The sequence below is a fragment of the Scyliorhinus torazame genome, chromosome 28 (genome assembly GCF_047496885.1).
Source record: "Scyliorhinus torazame isolate Kashiwa2021f chromosome 28, sScyTor2.1, whole genome shotgun sequence".
NCBI lineage: Eukaryota > Metazoa > Chordata > Chondrichthyes > Carcharhiniformes > Scyliorhinidae > Scyliorhinus > Scyliorhinus torazame.
Window position 1 is genome coordinate 41,615,823 of NC_092734.1, and position 19,653 is coordinate 41,635,475.

The following is a 19,653-nucleotide window of genomic DNA, read 5'->3' on the forward strand; positions in this document are numbered from 1 at the left end:
CGAACCTTTACCAGGTGCTGGGTGTGAGGTCAGGGGCGACGGAGGGAGAGATTCGGAGGGGATATCGCAACGTGTCCCTCCAGGTTCATCCAGACAGAGTGACAGCCGCACAGAAGGACGCAGCCACTCGGAAATTCCAGGTAAATTCTGGGCAGAGCAGATCCCTGGAATCCGGACAGGAAATGCCGTCTCTCTCGCGCGCCCTCTCCCCCTCGCGCACCCTCGAATCATAGAAGTTTACAGCATGGAAACAGGCCCTTCGGCCCAACCAGTCCATGCCGCCCAGTTTTTACCATTAAGCTAGTCCCAGTTGCCCGCACTTGGCCATAACCCTCTATACCCATCTTACCCATGTAACCATCTAAATGCTTTTTAAAAGACACAATTGTACCCGCTTCTACTACTACCTCTGGCAGCCCATTCCAGACACTCACTACCCTCTGAGTGAAGAAATTGCCCCTCTGGGCCCTTCTGAATCTCTCCCCTCTCACCTTAAACCTATGCCCTCTAGTTTTAGACTCCCCTACCTTTGGGAAAAGATGTTGACTATCTACCTTATCTATGCCCCTCATTATTTTATAGACCTCTATAAGATCACCCCTAAGCCTCCTACGCGCCAAGGAAAAAAGTCCCAGTCTATCCAGCCTCTCCTTATAACTCAAACCATCAAGTCCCGGCAACATCCTAGTAAATCTTTTCTGCACTCTTTCTAGTTTAATAATATCTTTTCTATAATAGGGTGACCAGAACTGCACACAGTATTCCAAGTGTGGCCGTACCAATGTCTTGTACAACTTCAACAAGACGTCCCAACTCCTGTATTCAATGTTCTGACCAATGAAACCAAGCATGCCGAATGCCTTCACCACCCTGTCCACCTGCGGACTCCACCTTCAAGGAGCTATGAACCTGTACTCCTAGATCTCTTTGTTCTATAACTCTCCCCAACGCCATACCATTAACTGAGTAGGTCCTGGCCTGATTCGATCTGCCAAAATGCATCACCTCACATTTATCTAAATTAAACTCCATCTGCCATTCGTCGGCCCATTGGCCTAATTGATCAAGATCCCGTTGCAATCCTAGATAACCTTCTTCACTATCCACTGTGCCACCAATCTTGGTGTCATCTGCAAACTTACTAACCATGCCTCCTAAATTCCTCCTAATTCCCTCTTTCCCCCCCTCGCGCGCCCTTCTTCCCCCCCTCGCGCGCCCTCTTCCCCCCCTCGCGCGCCCTCTTCCCCCCCTCGCGCGCCCTCTTCCCCCCCTCGCGCGCCCTCTTCCCCCCCTCGCGCGCCCTCTTCCCCCCCTCGCGCGCCCTCTTCCCCCCCTCGCGCGCCCTCTTCCCCCCCCTCGCGGCGCCCTCTTCCCCCCCTCGCGCGCCCTCTTCCCCCCCTCGCGCGCCCTCTTCCCCCCCTCGCGCGCCCTCTTCCCCCCCTCGCGCGCCCTCTTCCCCCCCTCGCGCGCCCTCTTCCCCCCCTCGCGCGCCCTCTTCCCCCCCTCGCGCGCCCTCTTCCCCCCCCTCGCGCGCCCTCTTCCCCCCCCTCGCGCGCCCTCTTCCCCCCCCCTCGCGCGCCCTCTTCCCCCCCCTCGCGCGCCCTCTTCCCCCCCTCGCGCGCCCTCTTCCCCCCCCTCGCGCGCCCTCTTCCCCCCCCCTCGCGCGCCCTCTTCCCCCCCCTCGCGCGCCCTCTTCCCCCCCCTCGCGCGCCCTCTTCCCCCCCTCGCGCGCCCTCTTCCCCCCCCTCGGGCGCCCTCTTCCCCCCCCTCGGGCGCCCCCTTCCCCCCCCTCGGGCGCCCCCTTCCCCCCCTCGGGCGCCCCCTTCCCCCCCCTCGGGCGCCCCCTTCCCCCCCCTCGGGCGCCCCCTTCCCCCCCCTCGGGCGCCCCCTTCCCCCCCCTCGGGCGCCCCCTTCCCCCCCCCTCGGGCGCCCCCTTCCCCCCCCTCGGGCGCCCCCTTCCCCCCCCTCGGGCGCCCCCTTCCCCCCCCCTCGGGCGCCCCCTTCCCCCCCCTCGGGCGCCCCCTTCCCCCCCCTCGGGCGCCCCCTTCCCCCCCTCGGGCGCCCCCTTCCCCCCCCTCGGGCGCCCCCTTCCCCCCCCCTCGGGCGCCCCCTTCCCCCCCCCTCGGGCGCCCCCTTCCCCCCCCCCTCGGGCGCCCCCCTTCCCCCCCCTCGGGCGCCCCCTTCCCCCCCCCTCGGGCGCCCCCTTCCCCCCCCTCGGGCGCCCCCTTCCCCCCCCTCGGGCGCCCCCTTCCCCCCCCTCGGGCGCCCCCTTCCCCCCCCTCGGGCGCCCCCTTCCCCCCCCTCGGGCGCCCCCTTCCCCCCCCTCGGGCGCCCCCTTCCCCCCCCTCGGGCGCCCCCTTCCCCCCCCTCGGGCGCCCCCTTCCCCCCCCCTCGGGCGCCCCCTTCCCCCCCCTCGGGCGCCCCCCTTCCCCCCCCTCGGGCGCCCCCTTCCCCCCCCCTCGGGCGCCCCCTTCCCCCCCCTCGGGCGCCCCCTTCCCCCCCTCGGGCGCCCCCTTCCCCCCCCTCGGGCGCCCCCTTCCCCCCCCTCGGGCGCCCCCTTCCCCCCCCCTCGGGCGCCCCCTTCCCCCCCCTCGGCGCCCCCCTTCCCCCCCCTCGGGGCGCCCCCTTCCCCCCCCTCGGGCGCCCCTTCCCCCCCTCGGGCGCCCCCTTCCCCCCCCCTCGGGCGCCCCCTTCCCCCCCCTCGGCGCCCCCTTCCCCCCCCCTCGGGCGCCCCCTTCCCCCCCTCGGGCGCCCCCTTCCCCCCCCTCGGGCGCCCCCTTCCCCCCCCTCGGGCGCCCCCTTCCCCCCCCTCGGGCGCCCCCTTCCCCCCCTCGGGCGCCCCCTTCCCCCCCCTCGGGCGCCCCCTTCCCCCCCCCTCGGGCGCCCCCTTCCCCCCCCCTCGGGCGCCCCCTTCCCCCCCCTCGGGCGCCCCCTTCCCCCCCCTCGGGCGCCCCCTTCCCCCCCCCTCGGGCGCCCCCTTCCCCCCCCCTCGGGCGCCCCCTTCCCCCCCCTCGGGCGCCCCCTTCCCCCCCCTCGGGCGCCCCCTTCCCCCCCCTCGGGCGCCCCCCTTCCCCCCCCCTCGGGCGCCCCCTTCCCCCCCCTCGGGCGCCCCCTTCCCCCCCCTCGGGCGCCCCCTTCCCCCCCCTCGGGCGCCCCCTTCCCCCCCCTCGGGCGCCCCCTTCCCCCCCCTCGGGCGCCCCCTTCCCCCCCCCCTCGGGCGCCCCCTTCCCCCCCCTCGGGCGCCCCCTTCCCCCCCCTCGGGCGCCCCCTTCCCCCCCCCTCGGGCGCCCCCTTCCCCCCCCCTCGGGCGCCCCCTTCCCCCCCCTCGGGCGCCCCCTTCCCCCCCCCTCGGGCGCCCCCTTCCCCCCCCTCGGGCGCCCCCTTCCCCCCCCTCGGGCGCCCCCTTCCCCCCCCCTCGGGCGCCCCCTTCCCCCCCCTCGGGCGCCCCCTTCCCCCCCCCTCGGGCGCCCCCTTCCCCCCCCCTCGGGCGCCCCCTTCCCCCCCCTCGGCGCCCCCCTTCCCCCCCCTCGGGCGCCCCCTTCCCCCCCCCTCGGCGCCCCCTTCCCCCCCCTCGGGCGCCCCCTTCCCCCCCCCTCGGGCGCCCCCTTCCCCCCCCTCGGGCGCCCCCTTCCCCCCCCTCGGGCGCCCCCTTCCCCCCCCTCGGGCGCCCCCTTCCCCCCCCTCGGGCGCCCCCTTCCCCCCCCTCGGGCGCCCCCTTCCCCCCCCCTCGGGCGCCCCCTTCCCCCCCCTCGGGCGCCCCCTTCCCCCCCCTCGGGCGCCCCCTTCCCCCCCCCTCGGGCGCCCCCTTCCCCCCCCTCGGGCGCCCCCTTCCCCCCCCTCGGGCGCCCCCTTCCCCCCCCTCGGGCGCCCCCTTCCCCCCCCCTCGGGCGCCCCCTTCCCCCCCCTCGGGCGCCCCCTTCCCCCCCCTCGGGCGCCCCCTTCCCCCCCCTCGGGCGCCCCCCTTCCCCCCCCTCGGGCGCCCCCTTCCCCCCCCTCGGGCGCCCCCTTCCCCCCCCTCGGGCGCCCCCTTCCCCCCCCTCGGGCGCCCCCTTCCCCCCCCTCGGGGCGCCCCCTTCCCCCCCCCTCGGGCGCCCCCTTCCCCCCCCTCGGGCGCCCCCTTCCCCCCCCTCGGGCGCCCCCTTCCCCCCCCTCGGGCGCCCCCTTCCCCCCCCCTCGGGCGCCCCCTTCCCCCCCCTCGGGCGCCCCCTTCCCCCCCCTCGGGCGCCCCCTTCCCCCCCCTCGGGCGCCCCCTTCCCCCCCCTCGGGGCGCCCCCTTCCCCCCCCCTCGGGCGCCCCCTTCCCCCCCCTCGGGCGCCCCCTTCCCCCCCCTCGGGCGCCCCCTTCCCCCCCCCTCGGGCGCCCCCTTCCCCCCCCTCGGGCGCCCCCTTCCCCCCCCTCGGGCGCCCCCTTCCCCCCCCCTCGGGCGCCCCCTTCCCCCCCCTCGGGCGCCCCCCTTCCCCCCCCTCGGGCGCCCCCTCCCCCCCCTCTGGGCGCCCCCTCCCCCCCCCTCGGGCGCCCCCTCCCCCCCCCTCGGGCGCCCCTCCCCCCCCTCGGGCGCCCCCTCCCCCCCCCCTCGGGCGCCCCCTCCCCCCCCCTCGGGCGCCCCCTTCCCCCCCCCTCGGGCGCCCCCTCCCCCCCCCTCGGGCGCCCCCTCCCCCCCCCCTCGGGCGCCCCCTCCCCCCCCCTCGGGCGCCCCCTCCCCCCCCTCGGGCGCCCCCTCCCCCCCCCTCGGGCGCCCCCTCCCCCCCCCTCGGGCGCCCCCTCCCCCCCCCTCGGGCGCCCCCTCCCCCCCCCCTCGGGCGCCCCCTCCCCCCCCCTCGGGCGCCCCCTCCCCCCCCCCTCGGGCGCCCCCCTCCCCCCCCCCTCGGGCGCCCCCTTCCCCCCCCCTCGGGCGCCCCCTTCCCCCCCCCTCGGGCGCCCCCTTCCCCCCCCCTCGGGCGCCCCCTTCCCCCCCCCTCGGGCGCCCCCTTCCCCCCCCTCGGGGCGCCCCCTTCCCCCCCCTCGGGCGCCCCCTTCCCCCCCCTCGGGCGCCCCCTTCCCCCCCCTCGGGCGCCCCCTTCCCCCCCCTCGGGCGCCCCCTTCCCCCCCCCTCGGGCGCCCCCTTCCCCCCCCTCGGGCGCCCCCTTCCCCCCCCTCGGGCGCCCCCTTCCCCCCCCTCGGGCGCCCCCCTTCCCCCCCCCTCGGGCGCCCCCTTCCCCCCCCTCGGGCGCCCCCTTCCCCCCCCTCGGGCGCCCCCTTCCCCCCCCTCGGGCGCCCCCTTCCCCCCCCCTCGGGCGCCCCCTTCCCCCCCCTCGGGCGCTCCCCTTCCCCCCCTCGGGCGCCCCCTTCCCCCCCCCTCGGGCGCCCCCTTCCCCCCCCTCGGGCGCCCCCTTCCCCCCCCTCGGGCGCCCCCTTCCCCCCCCCTCGGGCGCCCCCTTCCCCCCCTCGGGCGCCCCCTTCCCCCCCCTCGGGCGCCCCCCCCCCCCCTTCCCCCCCCTCGGCGCCCCCTTCCCCCCCCTCGGGCGCCCCCTTCCCCCCCCTCGGGCGCCCCCTTCCCCCCCCCTCGGGCGCCCCCTTCCCCCCCCTCGGGCGCCCCCTTCCCCCCCCTCGGGCGCCCCCTTCCCCCCCCCTCGGGCGCCCCCCTTCCCCCCCCCTCGGGCGCCCCCTTCCCCCCCCTCGCGGGTTTTTCCTGCCCACACTAACCTAAAAAATCACCGCATTCACCTTCTTGAAAATCGCCTTTGGGTAAAAATTGAAAGGCTCTGAAAGATGAACAAGAACCTCGAGCGGACCTGCACCCTCCCCGCCAGTGACAACGGGAGCAAATCCCACCTCCTAAAGCCGCCCTTCACCTGCTCCACCAACCGCGCCAGGTGCAGCTCCTCCCACTCCCGTGCCACATGATTGCCCAAACATCGAAAGCTCCCCCCCCCCCCCCCCACTGCCTTGAAACGGTATCTCTGCCAGCCCCTGCCCCTGCCCCTGCCCCCTCACCGAATCGCAAAGACCTCGTCAAATACCCATATTCAATTTATACCCTGAAAAACGGCCAAATTCCTCTAGAATCCCCAAAATCCCCCAGCGGGTCCGAGATGTATAAAAATAGGTCGTCCATGTATAGCGAGACCCTGTGCAACCCCCCCCCCGTACTATCCCCTGCCAGTCCTTCGACGCTCTCAGTGCCATTGGCAACCACTCTGCAGCCAAGACAAAAAGCAATGGGGAAAGTGGGCTTGGCCCCTCCTGGGCCAGCCTCCAGCCAGTGGTCTGTACCTCCTCAGGTCCACCCTCGGGTGCCCACCGTCATCGACCCTCCCCATGTCACACTTCAACAGCAATGGGGAAAGTGGGCTTGGCCCCTCCTGGGCCAGCCTCCAGCCAGTGGTCTGTACCTCCTCAGGTCCACCCTCGGGTGCCCACCGTCATCGACCCTCCCCATGTCACACTTCAACAGCCTCTCCCCTGTCAGCAGTTCCCCCGCCACAAAATAACAACCCCAACCCCCATCCACACCTGCTCACCCCCCACTGCACTTGTGTGAACTACCCTGCCCAGCTCGCCTGGCAGCCCCCACCCATGGCACCTAAGCATGCTCCTTTTTAAAGAGGACCGCCTTCGTCTTATTGAAGCTCGCTCTCCTCTTGACCATGTCACGTGTGTGTGTACCTTTAAGAAATGGGAACTTACCAAATAGCTGCAGTGATGTCAGTGTGTGGGTGCAGCTCTGCTCTGCGCTGTCTTTTATTTTCGGTTTGAGTTGGAAGCCATTTTGTAGCTGTGTGTGTTTGTGTTGGCTGGGAGTTGGGAGTGCTGCAGTGCAAGCACATTATCATAGAATTTACAGTGCAGAAGGAGGCCATTTGGCCCATCGAGTCTGCACCGACTCTTGGAAAGAGCACCCTACCCAAGGTCAACACCTCCACCCTATCCCGTAACCCAGTAACCCCACCCAACACTAAGGGCAATTTTGGACACTAAGGTCAATTTATCACGGCCAATCCACCTAACCTGCACATCTTTGGACTGTGGGAGGAAACCGGAGCACCCGGAGGAAACCCACGCAGACACGGGGAGAACGTGCAGACTCCGCACAGATAGTGACCCAGCGGGGAATCGAACCTGGGACCCTGGAGCTGTGAAGCAATTGTGCTATCCACAATGCACAGGTGTATCAATCTCTGCAATCTAAAGAATATTTTCAGCTCATTTGCTGATTTCAATGTAGTACCGGTTTCTGTAAGGAATGCAAACTTGCTGCCTATTAAAAAAGGGTTTGACTTTGTGGATGTTGTTGGGAAAGTTGTTGAGGGTTACCTATATAATAATTTCTTTGGTGCAAGTCTCCGAGTTAGTATTTAATAAGATGTTAATGTGGATGTTTATAAAGTGGTAACTGGATTTTTAAAAATAAATGTTTTTTGTTGAAAGATTACTAAGATCTGTGTTGATCCGAAACCCTTGTGGTCTCCATAACCAAAATCTATTTAAAATCGTGGGTCGGTGAACTCCATGATGCACCTTGGAGCTTTCTAAACTCTGGCCCATAATAACCGGCTCTGCACCCAGGTACACGCACTGCCCTCCCAGTACAGCCCCTCGTCTGCCTGGCCCACCTCCAAATCCACTCTTTATCCAGGAATTGGTGCAGGTGCACCACCATGGCGCTCAGCGCTCGTCCCCTGCAGCATCCTCGTCACCGCCCTGTGCTCCCGGTCCACTTCCAAGGGCCGTGCAAATGCCCCTCTGGCAGCTTCTCAAACATCCACGCCACGGATGCGCCGGCGTCCGCTCCCTCACTGTCCTCCGGCAGGCCCACCATCCTTAAATTCTGTCTGAGTGACCGATTCTCCACGTCCTCCACTTTCTCCTGCAGCCGCCTCTGTTGATCCCGCATCAAAGATTGGACATAGATGGGTAACTGTAAGAGGGACTGGGAAAAAGCAGTCAGTGCAGGGATCCCCTGCGGTCGTTCCCCTGAGAAACAAGTATACCGCTTTGGATACTTGTGGGGGGGACTTACCAGGGGTAAGCCATAGGGTACGGGCCTCTGGCACGGAGTCTGTCCCTGTTGCTCAGAAGGGAAGGGGGGAGAGGAGCAGAGCATTAGTAATTGGGGACTCGATAGTCAGGGGCACAGATAGGAGATTTTGTGGGAGCTTGAGAGACTCACGTTTGGTATGTTGCCTCCCAGGTGCAAGGGTACGTGATGTCTCGGATCGTGTTTTCCGGGTCCTTAGGGGGGAGGGGGAGCAGCCCCAAGTCGTGGTCCACATTGGCACTAACGACATAGGTAGGAAAGGGGACAAGGATGTCAGGCAGGCTTTCAGGGAGCTAGGATGGAAGCTCAGAACTAGAACAAACAGAGTTGTTATCTCTGGGTTGTTGCCCGTGCCACGTGATAGTGAGATGAGGAATAGGGAGAGAGAGCAATTAAACACGTGGCTACAGGGATGGTGCAGGCGGGAGGGATTCACATTTCTGGATAACTGGGGCTCTTTCTGGGGAAGGTGGGACCTCTACAGACAGGATGGTCTACATCTGAACCTGAGGGGCACAAATATCCTGGGGGGGAGATTTGTTAGTGCTCTTTGGGGGGGGGTTTAAACTAATGCAGCAGGGGCATGGGAACCTGGATTGTAGTTTTAGGGTAAGGGAGAATGAGAGTATAGAGGTCAGGAGCACAGATTTGACGTCGCAGGAGGGGTCCAGTGTTCAGGTAGGTGGTTTGAAGTGTGTCTACTTCAATGCCAGGAGTATACGAAATAAGGTAGGGGAACTGGCAGCATGGGTTGGTACCTGGGACTTCGATGTTGTGGCCATTTCGGAGACATGGATAGAGCAGGGACAGGAATGGATGTTGCAGGTTCCGGAGTTTAGGTGTTTTAGTAAGCTCAGAGAAGGAGGCAAAAGAGGGGGAGGTGTGGCGCTGCTAGTCAAGAGCAGTATTACGGTGGCGGAGAGGATGCTAGATGGGGACTCATCTTTCGAGGTAGTATGGGCTGAGGTTAGAAACAGGAAAGCAGAGGTCACCCTGTTGGGAGTTTTCTATAGGCCTCCAAATAGTTCTAGGGATGTAGAGGAAAGGATGGCGAGGATGATCCTGGATAAGAGCGAAAGTAACAGGGTAGTTATTATGGGAGACTTTAACTTTCCGAATATTGACTGGAAAAGATATAGTTCGAGTACAATAGATGGGTCGTTTTTTGTACAGTGTGTGCAGGAGGGTTTCCTGAAACAATATGTTGACAGGCCAACAAGAGGCGAGGCCACGTTGGATTTGGTTTTGGGTAATGAACCTGGCCAGGTGTTGGATTTGGAGGTAGGAGAGCACTTTGGGGACAGTGACCACAATTCGGTGACGTTTACGTTAATGATGGAAAGGGATAAGTATACACCGCAGGGCAAGAGTTATAGCTGGGGGAAGGGCAATTATGATGCCATTAGACGTGACTTGGGGGGGATAGGTTGGAGAAGTAGGCTGCAAGTGTTGGGCACACTGGATAAGTGGAGCTTGTTCAAGGATCAGCTACTGCGTGTTCTTGATAAGTACGTACCGGTCAGGCAGGGAGGAAGGCGTAGAGCGAGGGAACCGTGGTTTACCAAGGAAGTGGAATCTCTTGTTAAGAGGAAGAAGGAGGCCTATGTGAAGATGAGGTGTGAAGTTTCAGTTGGGGCGATGGATAGTTACAAGGTAGCGAGGAAGGATCTAAAGAGAGAGCTAAGACGAGCAAGGAGGGGACATGAGAAGTATTTGGCAGGAAGGATCAAGGAAAACCCAAAAGCTTTCTATAGGTATGTCCGGAATAAGCGAATGACCAGGGTAAGAGTAGGACCAGTCAAGGACAGGGATGGGAAGTTGTGTGTGGAGTCTGAAGAGATAGGCGAGATACTAAATGAATATTTTTCGTCAGTATTCACTCAGGAAAAAGATAATGTTGTGGAGGAGAATGCTGAGCCCCAGGCTAATAGAATAGATGGCATTGAGGTACGTAGGGAAGAGGTATTGGCAATTCTGGACAGGCTGAAAATAGATAAGTCCCCGGGGCCTGATGGGATTTATCCTAGGATTCTATGGGAGGCCAGGGAAGAGATTGCTGAGCCTTTGGCTTTGATTTTTATGTCATCATTGGCTACAGGAATAGTGCCAGAGGCCTGGGGGATAGCAAATGTGGTCCCTTTGTTCAAAAAGGGGAGCAGAGACAACCCCGGCAACTATAGACCGGTGAGCCTCACGTCTGTTGTGGGTAAAGTCTTGGAGGGGATTATAAGAGACAAGATTTATAATCATCTAGATAGGAATAATATGATCAGGGATAGTCAGCATGGCTTTGTAAAAGGGTAGGTCATGCCTCACAAACCTTATCGAGTTCTTTGAGAAGGTGACTGAACAGGTAGACGAGGGTAGAGCAGTTGATGTGGTGTATATGGATTTCAGTAAAGCGTTTGATAAGGTTCCCCACGGTAGGCTATTGCAGAAAATACGGAGGCTGTGGATTGAGGGTGATTTAGAGATGTGGATCAGAAATTGGCTAGCTGAAAGAAGAAAGAGGGTGGTGGTTGATGGGCAATGTTCAGAATGGAGTTCAGTTACAAGTGGCGTACCACAAGGATCTGTTCTGGGGCCGTTGCTGTTTGTCATTTTTATCAATGACCTAGAGGAAGGCGCAGAAGGGTGGGTGAGTAAATTTGCAGACGACACTAAAGTCGGTGGTGTTGTCGACAGTGTGGAAGGATGTAGCAGGTTACAGAGGGATATAGATAAGCTGCAGAGCTGGGCTGAGAGGTGGCAAATGGAGTTTAATGTAGAGAAGTGTGAGGTGATTCACTTTGGAAGGAATAACAGGAATGCGGAATATTTGGCTAATGGTAAAGTTCTTGGAAGTGTGGATGAGCAGAGGGATCTAGGTGTCCATGTACATAGATCCCTGAAAGTTGCCACCCAGGTTGATAGGGTTGTGAAGAAGGCCTATGGAGTGTTGGCCTTTATTGGTAGAGGGATTGAGTTCCGGAGTCAGGAAGTCATGTTGCAGCTGTACAAAACTCTGGTACGGCCGCATTTGGAGTATTGCATACAGTTCTGGTCACCGCATTATAGGAAGGACGTGGAGGCTTTGGAGCGGGTGCAGAGGAGATTTACCAGGATGTTGCCTGGTATGGAGGGAAAATCTTATGAGGAAAGGCTGATGGACTTGAGGTTGTTTTCGTTGGAGAGAAGAAGGTTAAGAGGAGACTTAATAGAGGCATACAAAATGATCAGGGGGTTAGATAGGGTGGACAGTGAGAGCCTTCTCCCGCGGATGGAAATGGCTGGCACGAGGGGACATAGCTTTAAACTGAGGGGTAATAGATATAGGACAGAGGTCAGAGGTAGGTTCTTTACGCAAAGAGTGGTGAGGCCGTGGAATGCCCTACCTGCAACAGTAGTGAACTCGCCAACACTGAGGGCATTTAAAAGTTTATTGGATAAGCATATAGAACATAGAACGATACAGCGCAGTACAGGCCCTTCGGCCCACGATGTTGCACCAAAACAAAAGCCCTCTAACCTGGCGAGATAGTCTAGGAACGGTTGCCACCGCCTGTAGAACCCCTGTGCAGACCCTCTCAAGGCGAACTTAATCCTCTCCAACTTTATGAACCCAGCCATATCATTTCTCCAGGCTGGGGGGCTTCGCCTCCTTCCACATTAGCAAGATCCTTCGCCAGGCTACTAGGGACGCAAAGGCCAGAATGCCGGCCTCTTTCGCCTCCTGCACTCCCGGTTCGTCCACTACTCCAAATATTGCTAGCCCCCAGCTTGGCTTGACCCGGACTTTCACCACCTGAGATATTGCTCCCGCCACTCCTCTCCAGAACCCCTCCAGTGCCGGGCATGACCAAAACATATGGACATGGTTCGCCGGGCTCCCTGAGCACCTTCTACATCTGTCCTCTACCCCAAAGAACCTACTCAACCTCGCCCCCGTCAAGTGTGCTCTGTGGACCACTCTTCTCTTCTTTTTCAACCACTTCTGGTCCACGCATCCATCCACCGGTGGGACATTCTCTCCCTCCAGCCCTCCTGCACCTTTTTCAATCTCACAATCCACCCATTCGCCGGCGAAAAGGTTCGTAAATTCCATCACGAGCGGGAGCCACCAAATGTGTGACCGGAAGTTGCGGAAATGTATTTTCTAATCCCTCTCTTGAATCCCGAGTTAGCACCTGGCTCATTGCTGCTTGTTCTTCCCCCAGATCCTGGGTCAAGTGTACAGTGTGCTGAGTGACAGTGGGCCGCGGGCCTTGTATGATGAACAAGGTGTCGTGGATGAAGAGGCAGATATTGTGAAACGAGATCGTGACTGGGAGGAGTATTGGAGGCTGCTCTTTAAGAAGGTACCGGAAAACTCGAACCGGCCCACGTGAGGCAGGTCAGGCAGGCCCCGAGTGTTTGCCTCTGTTTGGGTTGTTTTGACTCAATGCTGGTCCTGTTTCACCCTCTCACGGTGTCACTGGAGCTCGTTCCCCCCGTGCCTGCGCGGGTTTCCTCCGGGTGCTCCGGTTTCCTCCCACAAGTCCCGAAAGACATGTTAGTTAAGTGAATTGGACATTCTGAATTCTCCCTCCGTGTACCCGAACAGGCGCCGGAATGTGGTGACTAGGAGATTTTCACAGTAACCTCATTGCAGTGTTAATGTGCCGACTTGTGACACTAATAAAGATGATTATTATTGAGGCCGGTGCTGGGGCAGTTCTGAGGTTGACCACATTCTTCAAGATCACAGAACAAAGAATCTCTTCGGCCGTCCAGTCTGCACCGATGTGTGGAGAACACCTGTTGTTTTCTGCCGTTTTATTGCCCGGGCTGTTTGAGGGAGCAGACTTTCCGAGGGAACTCGCTCAGAGTTTCCGTTCTGGCTGGTGCTCACTCAGTGAGTCTAGAAGCACAATCCTCTCCTTAATGGATCTCCACGTTCACTGTAGCCATTGGGGCGGGGGGGGGGGGGGGGGGTGCTGTTTGTGTTTGGGGCCAGTTGGCTGGATGGGTTGTTGGAGCCAGGGATGGAGGAGGGTTAATGAGGGGGAGGGGGAGCACTGTGGGGGGGGGGGGTGGCACTGGGGTTACAGTTTTGGGAGTCTCCAGTGGGGGCAGCATTGGTGCCGTGGCTGTCTGGCCCCCGTGCAGCCCTGTCCACGGCTCCAGTGTGTCTCTCCTGGAGTCTGTTGTTCCCAGCAGAGTAACTGGCTGAGATTGATCACTCCTCAATGTGTTGGGATCAGCTCCCGATTTAATCAGGCTTCGAGTGGGCAGCACAGTAACACAGTGGGCAGCACAGTAACACAGTGGGCAGCACAGTAACACAGTGGGCAGCACAGTAACACAGTGGGCAGCACAGTAACACAGTGGGCAGCACAGTAACACAGTGGGCAGCACAGTAACACAGTGGGCAGCACAGTAACACAGTGGGCAGCACAGTAACACAGTGGGCAGCACAGTAACACAGTGGGCAGCACAGTAACACAGTGGGCAGCACAGTAACACAGTGGGCAGCACAGTAACACAGTGGGCAGCACAGTAACACAGTGGGCAGCACAGTAACACAGTGGGCAGCACAGTAACACAGTGGGCAGCACAGTAACACAGTGGGCAGCACAGTAACACAGTGGGCAGCACAGTAACACAGTGGGCAGCACAGTAACACAGTGGGCAGCACAGTAACACAGTGGGCAGCACAGTAACACAGTGGGCAGCACAGTAACACAGTGGGCAGCACAGTAACACAGTGGGCAGCACAGTAACACAGTGGGCAGCACAGTAACACAGTGGGCAGCACAGTAACACAGTGGGCAGCACAGTAACACAGTGGGCAGCACAGTAACACAGTGGGCAGCACAGTAACACAGTGGGCAGCACAGTAACACAGTGGGCAGCACAGTAACACAGCGGGCAGCACAGTAACACAGCGGGCAGCACAATTGCTTCACAGGGTCCCAGGTTCGATTCCCGGCTTGGGTCATTGTCTGTGCGGAGTCTGCACGTCCTCCCTGTGTCTGCGTGGGTTTCCTCCGGGTGCTCCGGTTTCCTCCCACAGTCCAAAGATGTGCGGGTTAGGTGGATTGGCCAATGATAAATTACCCTTAGTGACCAAAAAGGTTAGGATGGGTTATTGGGTTACGGGGATAGGGTGGAAGTGAGGGCTTAATGTGGGTCGGTGCAGACTCGATGGGCCGAATGGCGGCCTCCTGCACTGTATGTTCGATGTAATAAAGATTATTATTAGAATTGTGACTGGGCTTTGGGTGTCTCTCGTCGATCTATGTCCTGCCACACAGGATATTGTCACTTTAATGGCGTTTGCATTGTGCACAGGTCACTGTGGCTGACATTAAGAATTTTGAGGACAAGTACAAAGGCTCCTCCGAGGAGATGGCCGATATAAAACAGGCCTACCTGGATTTCCAGGGGGACATGGACAGCATCATGGAGTCGGTGCTGTGTTCCACATTGGAAGACGAGTCACGGATACGGGCAATCCTGGAGTCGGCCATCAAGGACGAACAGCTCCCGGCCTACACAACATTTACCAAGGAAAGCGCGCACAAACAAAGAGCTCGTAAAAGGAAGGTAAGGACGTCATTCGCAAACCACTCAATCAGGGTAAAGCATCTCCTGTACCGCAACATTGAAATGTCACATCTCTACTTAACCCAAAACTATGTCACTGAAACGGTTGCTAACCAGGGAGGCGGGAAGTCAGGTTGAGGCCCAGTCAGTGGGAGGCGTTATTCTGTCTGGCTCTTGGTCTCACACACGGGATCTTTAGCACTGCCTATCGGGGAGCAGAATATTAAACTTAATTGTTTGAAGTTTCCACGAGGGTGAACTGGTTTTCTCCACGGAATTCCCCCCGCCAAAAATTGCATTCACACAGATATTCTCCATGGATAGCTTGAAAAACGCGAAGCTGGAAGTTGGTCGTGTTCAGAAACCTTCCACACATGCACACTGAATTCATCGCCAAGCAGGTTTCCAATAACGGTACTCACTACCATCAGGGAGGCTTCAAAAATTAAGGCAGGTTTTTAGGCGTAAGGACATTAACCAGCACACTTTAGATTATTTGAAACATCATTTTTAATTTATTAGGAACTTCCACATCCCGTTAAAGGAATAAAAAAGTAAGGAAGTCGCTGGTTCGGCCGCATTTATTGCCCATCCCTAGTTGCCCTTCAGAAGGTGGGGGTGAGCTGCCGCCTTGAGCCGCTGCAGTCCCTAAAGTGTAGGTACACCCACTGTGCTGTTAGGGAGGGAGTTCCAGGATGTTGCCCCAGCGACAGTGAAGGAACGGCCGATATATTTCCCAGTCAGGATGGTGAGTGACTCGGAGGGGAACCTCCAGGTGGTGGGGTTCCCAGGTATCTGCTGCTCTTGTCCTTCTAGATGGTAGTGGTCGTGGGTTTGGAAGGTGCTGTCTGAGGAACCTTGGTGAGTTACTGCAGTGCATCTTGTAGATGGGCCACACGGCTGTCACTGTGCGTCAGTGGTGGTGGGTTTGAATGTTTGTGGAGGGGGACCGTTCAAGCGGCTGCTTTATCTGGATGGTGTCGAGCTTCTTGAGTGTTGTTGGAGCTGCACTCATCCAGGCAAGTGGAGCGTGTTTCATTACACTCCTGACTTGTGCCTTGTCGATGGTGGACAGGCTTTGGGGAGTCAGGAGGTGAGTTACTCCCCATATAATTCCCAGCCTCCAACCTAATCTTGTAGCCACAGTATTAATGTGGCTGGGTCCAGTTCACCGTTTCTGATCAGTGGTAACCCCAGCATGTTGATTGTGTGGGATTCAGCGACGGTAATGCCATTGAATGTCCAGCGGCGATAGTGAGATCCTCTCTTGTACGAGATGGTCATCCCAGGGTGGGGGGGTCAGTCACCAGGGGGCAGAGGTTTAAGGTCCGTGGGGCAAAGTTTAGAGGGGATGTGCGAGGCAGGTTTTTTACACAGAGGGTGGTGAGTGTCTGGAACCCGTTGCCAGGGGAGGCTGCGGAAGCAGATACATTAATGGCGTTCAAAAGGCATCTTGACAAACACATGGATAGGACGGGTATAGAGGGATACGGCACAAGGAAGTGCTGAGGGTTTTGGCCAAGGTTGGTATCATGACCAGTACAGGTTTGGAGGGCCGAAGGGCCTGTTCCTGTGCTATATTATTCTTTGTGTGGCACGAATGTGAGTTGCCACTTGTCAGCCCAAGCCTGGATATTGTCCAGGTCTTGCTGGACGTTATCTGAGGTGTCCCGAATGGTGCTGGACCAGTGTAGCTGCCAGGCTGCTCTTTGTACAAAGATAATGAGCAAGAGGTTCTGAATTTCTTGTCATTTTCAGTAGTTAAAAATGTAGTTACTCACAGATAGTTACTGATTACAAATGTTCAGTTGTTACAATGAACCCACTTTTAGCAGCATTAATCCAACCAATTTCTAATCTTAAAATATATCGAGCATATCGGCACAGTTAGCGCTCCTCCCTCAGCGCCAGGGTCCCAGGTTCGATTCCGGCTTGGGTCATTGTCTGTGCGGAGTCTGCACGTCCTCCCCGTGTGTGCGTGGGTTTCCTCCGGGTGCTCCGGTTTCCTCCCACAGTCCAAAGATGTGCAGGGTAGGTGGATTGACCGTGCTAAATTGCCCCTTAGTCAGGGCAGCAGCAATATTACAGGTGAACAGTTGCTATTTGTCACTAACCAGCATTGTTTCACATCAGGGTGACCAAGAGGCTAAAGAAGCTGAGGCTGTGAGGCACGAGCTGGGGCTAGCGGACAGCAGTGACTCTCTCCGAATGCTCATCCAGGTAAGTCAGCAGCGAGCGGAGTGTGCTCCAAATACTAACACCGATAATGCTGAGTTTACTGTCCTGTAACAGCCGCCCTCCTGCACAATATTCTGCCCATTTGCTCCTCTCGGAAGCTCTTGGGCTCTGATCGGAATTCGCACTGGTGATGAACCATTGCAAGCTAAGATAACCTTGGTAACAATGGGATTGCCAGCACTGGTCACCGGTCTGGGGGAACGGTGCCGAAACTCTGTCCAACTGATATAACCAAGGACGTTAACCCTGTGACCTGCCCTTGGGCTGGTTCAGTCATCCCAAACCTGCCACGTCCAGCCGTGCTGCCCTGTCTACCCCGGGCTGGGGATCAGTGGGGGGGGGGGGGATCCTTCCACTATTCTCCCCGGCCTGCTGCTCCCCATCCCGTCATTTAACTGGGATAGAGAGGAGCTGCTCCTGTGGGAAGCGCTACTGGTGTCAGAGTCTTGGCTGGGTTGCTGATTGAATCTTGTATCTGCAGAGCAGGCAGCAGGATCGGGAGAAGCAGATGGACAGTTTCATATCCGCAATGGAGGCCAAGTACTGTGAAAATTCCCAAAAGGGCGGCAAGAAAGGGTCCAAGAAAGGAAAGAAGTAGCGAGGAAGATTTGGGTTTGGAGCACTGGACACATCAGCAGGATCTCCTCCTCCACGAAAACCATCGTCATTCTGCTCGAGCTGCAGCATCGATTTGGGCGAATAGCCTTTTTCCTGATGAACTAATATTCTCTTTTGACTTTGTTTAGTGTGAACTATTCTGACCCATCGGTCATCTGGGACGTTCCTCTGTATTGAGAAAGGGCGTCCATTGTACCATTGGCTTATTCTCAGCAAAAATATTTTTGGATAAAGTCTTCAGAAAAAACGCACCAGACGTTTTACTGAGCATCAGTTTGTCAGAACCCTCGCCTGGCTCTCGCCCTCGCTCTCACCTCGCCCTCGCCTGGCTCTCGCCCTCGCCTGGCTCTCGCCCTCGCCTGGCTCTCGCCCTCGCCCTCGCCTGGCTCTCGCTCTCGCCTCACCCTCGCCGCCCGCGCCTCGCCCTCGCCTGGATCTCGCTCTCACCTCACCCTCGCCTCGCCCTCGCCTGGCTCTCGCCCTCGCTCTCGCCCTCGCCTCGCCCTCGCCTGGCTCTCGCCCTCGCTCTCGCCCTGGCTCTCGCCCTCGCTCTCGCCCTCGCCTGGCTCTCGCCCTCGCTCTCGCCCTCGCCTCGCCCTCGCCTGGCTCTCGCCCTGGCTCTCGCCCTCGCTCTCGCCCTCGCCTGGCTCTCGCTCTCGCCCTCGCCTGGCTCGCGCTCTCGCCTCACCCTCGCCGCCCTCGCCTCGCCCTCGCCTGGATCTCGCTCTCACCTCACCCTCGCCTGGCTCTCGCCCTCGCCTCGCCCTCGTCTCACTCTCCGTCACACCCAAATATTTATCAACAAAAAGGATAACCCACACATGCCGCTGTTTTCAAAAGCAGTTCCACACACACTGACTCTCACTGGGGTACGGGTCCCACACACACTGACTCTCACTGGGGTACAGTTCCACACACACCGACTCTCACTGGGGTACGGGTCCCACACACACTGACTCTCACTGGGGTACGGGTCCCACACACACTGACTCTCACTGGGATACAGTTCCACACAAACTGACTCTCACTGGGGTACGGGTTCCACACACACTGACTCTCACAGGGATACGGTTCCACACACACTGACTCTCACTGGGGTACGGGTCCCACACACACTGACTCTCACTGGGGTACGGGTCCCACACACACTGACTCTCACTGGGGTACAGTTCCACACACACTGACTCTCACTGGGATACAGTTCCACACACACTGACTCTCACTGGGATACAGTTCCACACACACTGACTCTCACTGGGATACAGTTCCACACACACTGACTCTCACAGGGATACGGTTCCACACACACTGACTCTCACTGGGGTACGGGTCCCACACACACTGACTCTCACTGGGGGACAGTTCCACACACACTGACTCTCACTGGGGTACAGTTCCACACACACTGACTCTCACTGGGGTACGGGTCCCACACACACTGACTCTCACTGGGATACAGTTCCACACACACTGACTCTCACTGGGGTACAGTTCCACACACACTGACTCTCACTAGGATACAGTTCCACACACACTGACTCTCACTGGGGTACGGGTTCCACACACACTGACTCTCACTGGGGTACGGGTTCCACACACACTGACTCTCACTAGGATACAGTTCCACACACACTGACTCTCACTGGGGTACGGGTCCCACACACACTGACTCTCACTGGGGTACGGGTTCCACACACACTGACTCTCACTGGGGTACAGTTCCACACACACTGATTCTCACTGGGATACAGTTCCACACACACTGATTCTCACTAGGGTACAGTTCCATGCAGACTGACTCTCACTGGGATACAGTTCCACACACACTGACGCTCACTGGGACACAGTTCCACACACACTGACTCTCCCTGGGATACAGTTCCACACACACTGACGCTCACTGGGGGACAGTTCCACACACACTGACGCTCACTGGGACACAGTTCCACACACACTGACTCTCCCTGGGATACAGTTCCACACACACTGACTCTCACTGGGATACAGTTCCACACACACCGACTCTCACTGGGGTGCGGGTCCCACACACACTGACTCTCACTGGGGTACAGTTCCACACACACCGAGTCTCACTGGGGTACGGGTCCCACACACACTGACTCTCACTGGGGTACGGGTCCCACACACACTGACTCTCACTGGGATACAGTGCCACACAAACTGACTCTCACTGGGGTACGGGTTCCACACAC

General features: G+C 59.8%; 1 protein-coding gene across 1 annotated transcript; it reads left to right on the plus strand.

Moving 5' to 3' along the window:
- Positions 1–5: 5 nt before the first annotated feature.
- Positions 6–17,691, plus strand: dnajc9 (DnaJ (Hsp40) homolog, subfamily C, member 9; the record flags this gene model as incomplete). The annotated part of the gene is made up of 5 exons (XM_072491354.1): positions 6–140; positions 12,214–12,354; positions 14,330–14,584; positions 16,718–16,804; positions 17,304–17,691. Coding segments are annotated over 5 exons (735 nt in total), but the record flags the coding sequence as incomplete, so codon positions are not given.
- Positions 17,692–19,653: the final 1,962 nt, after the last annotated feature.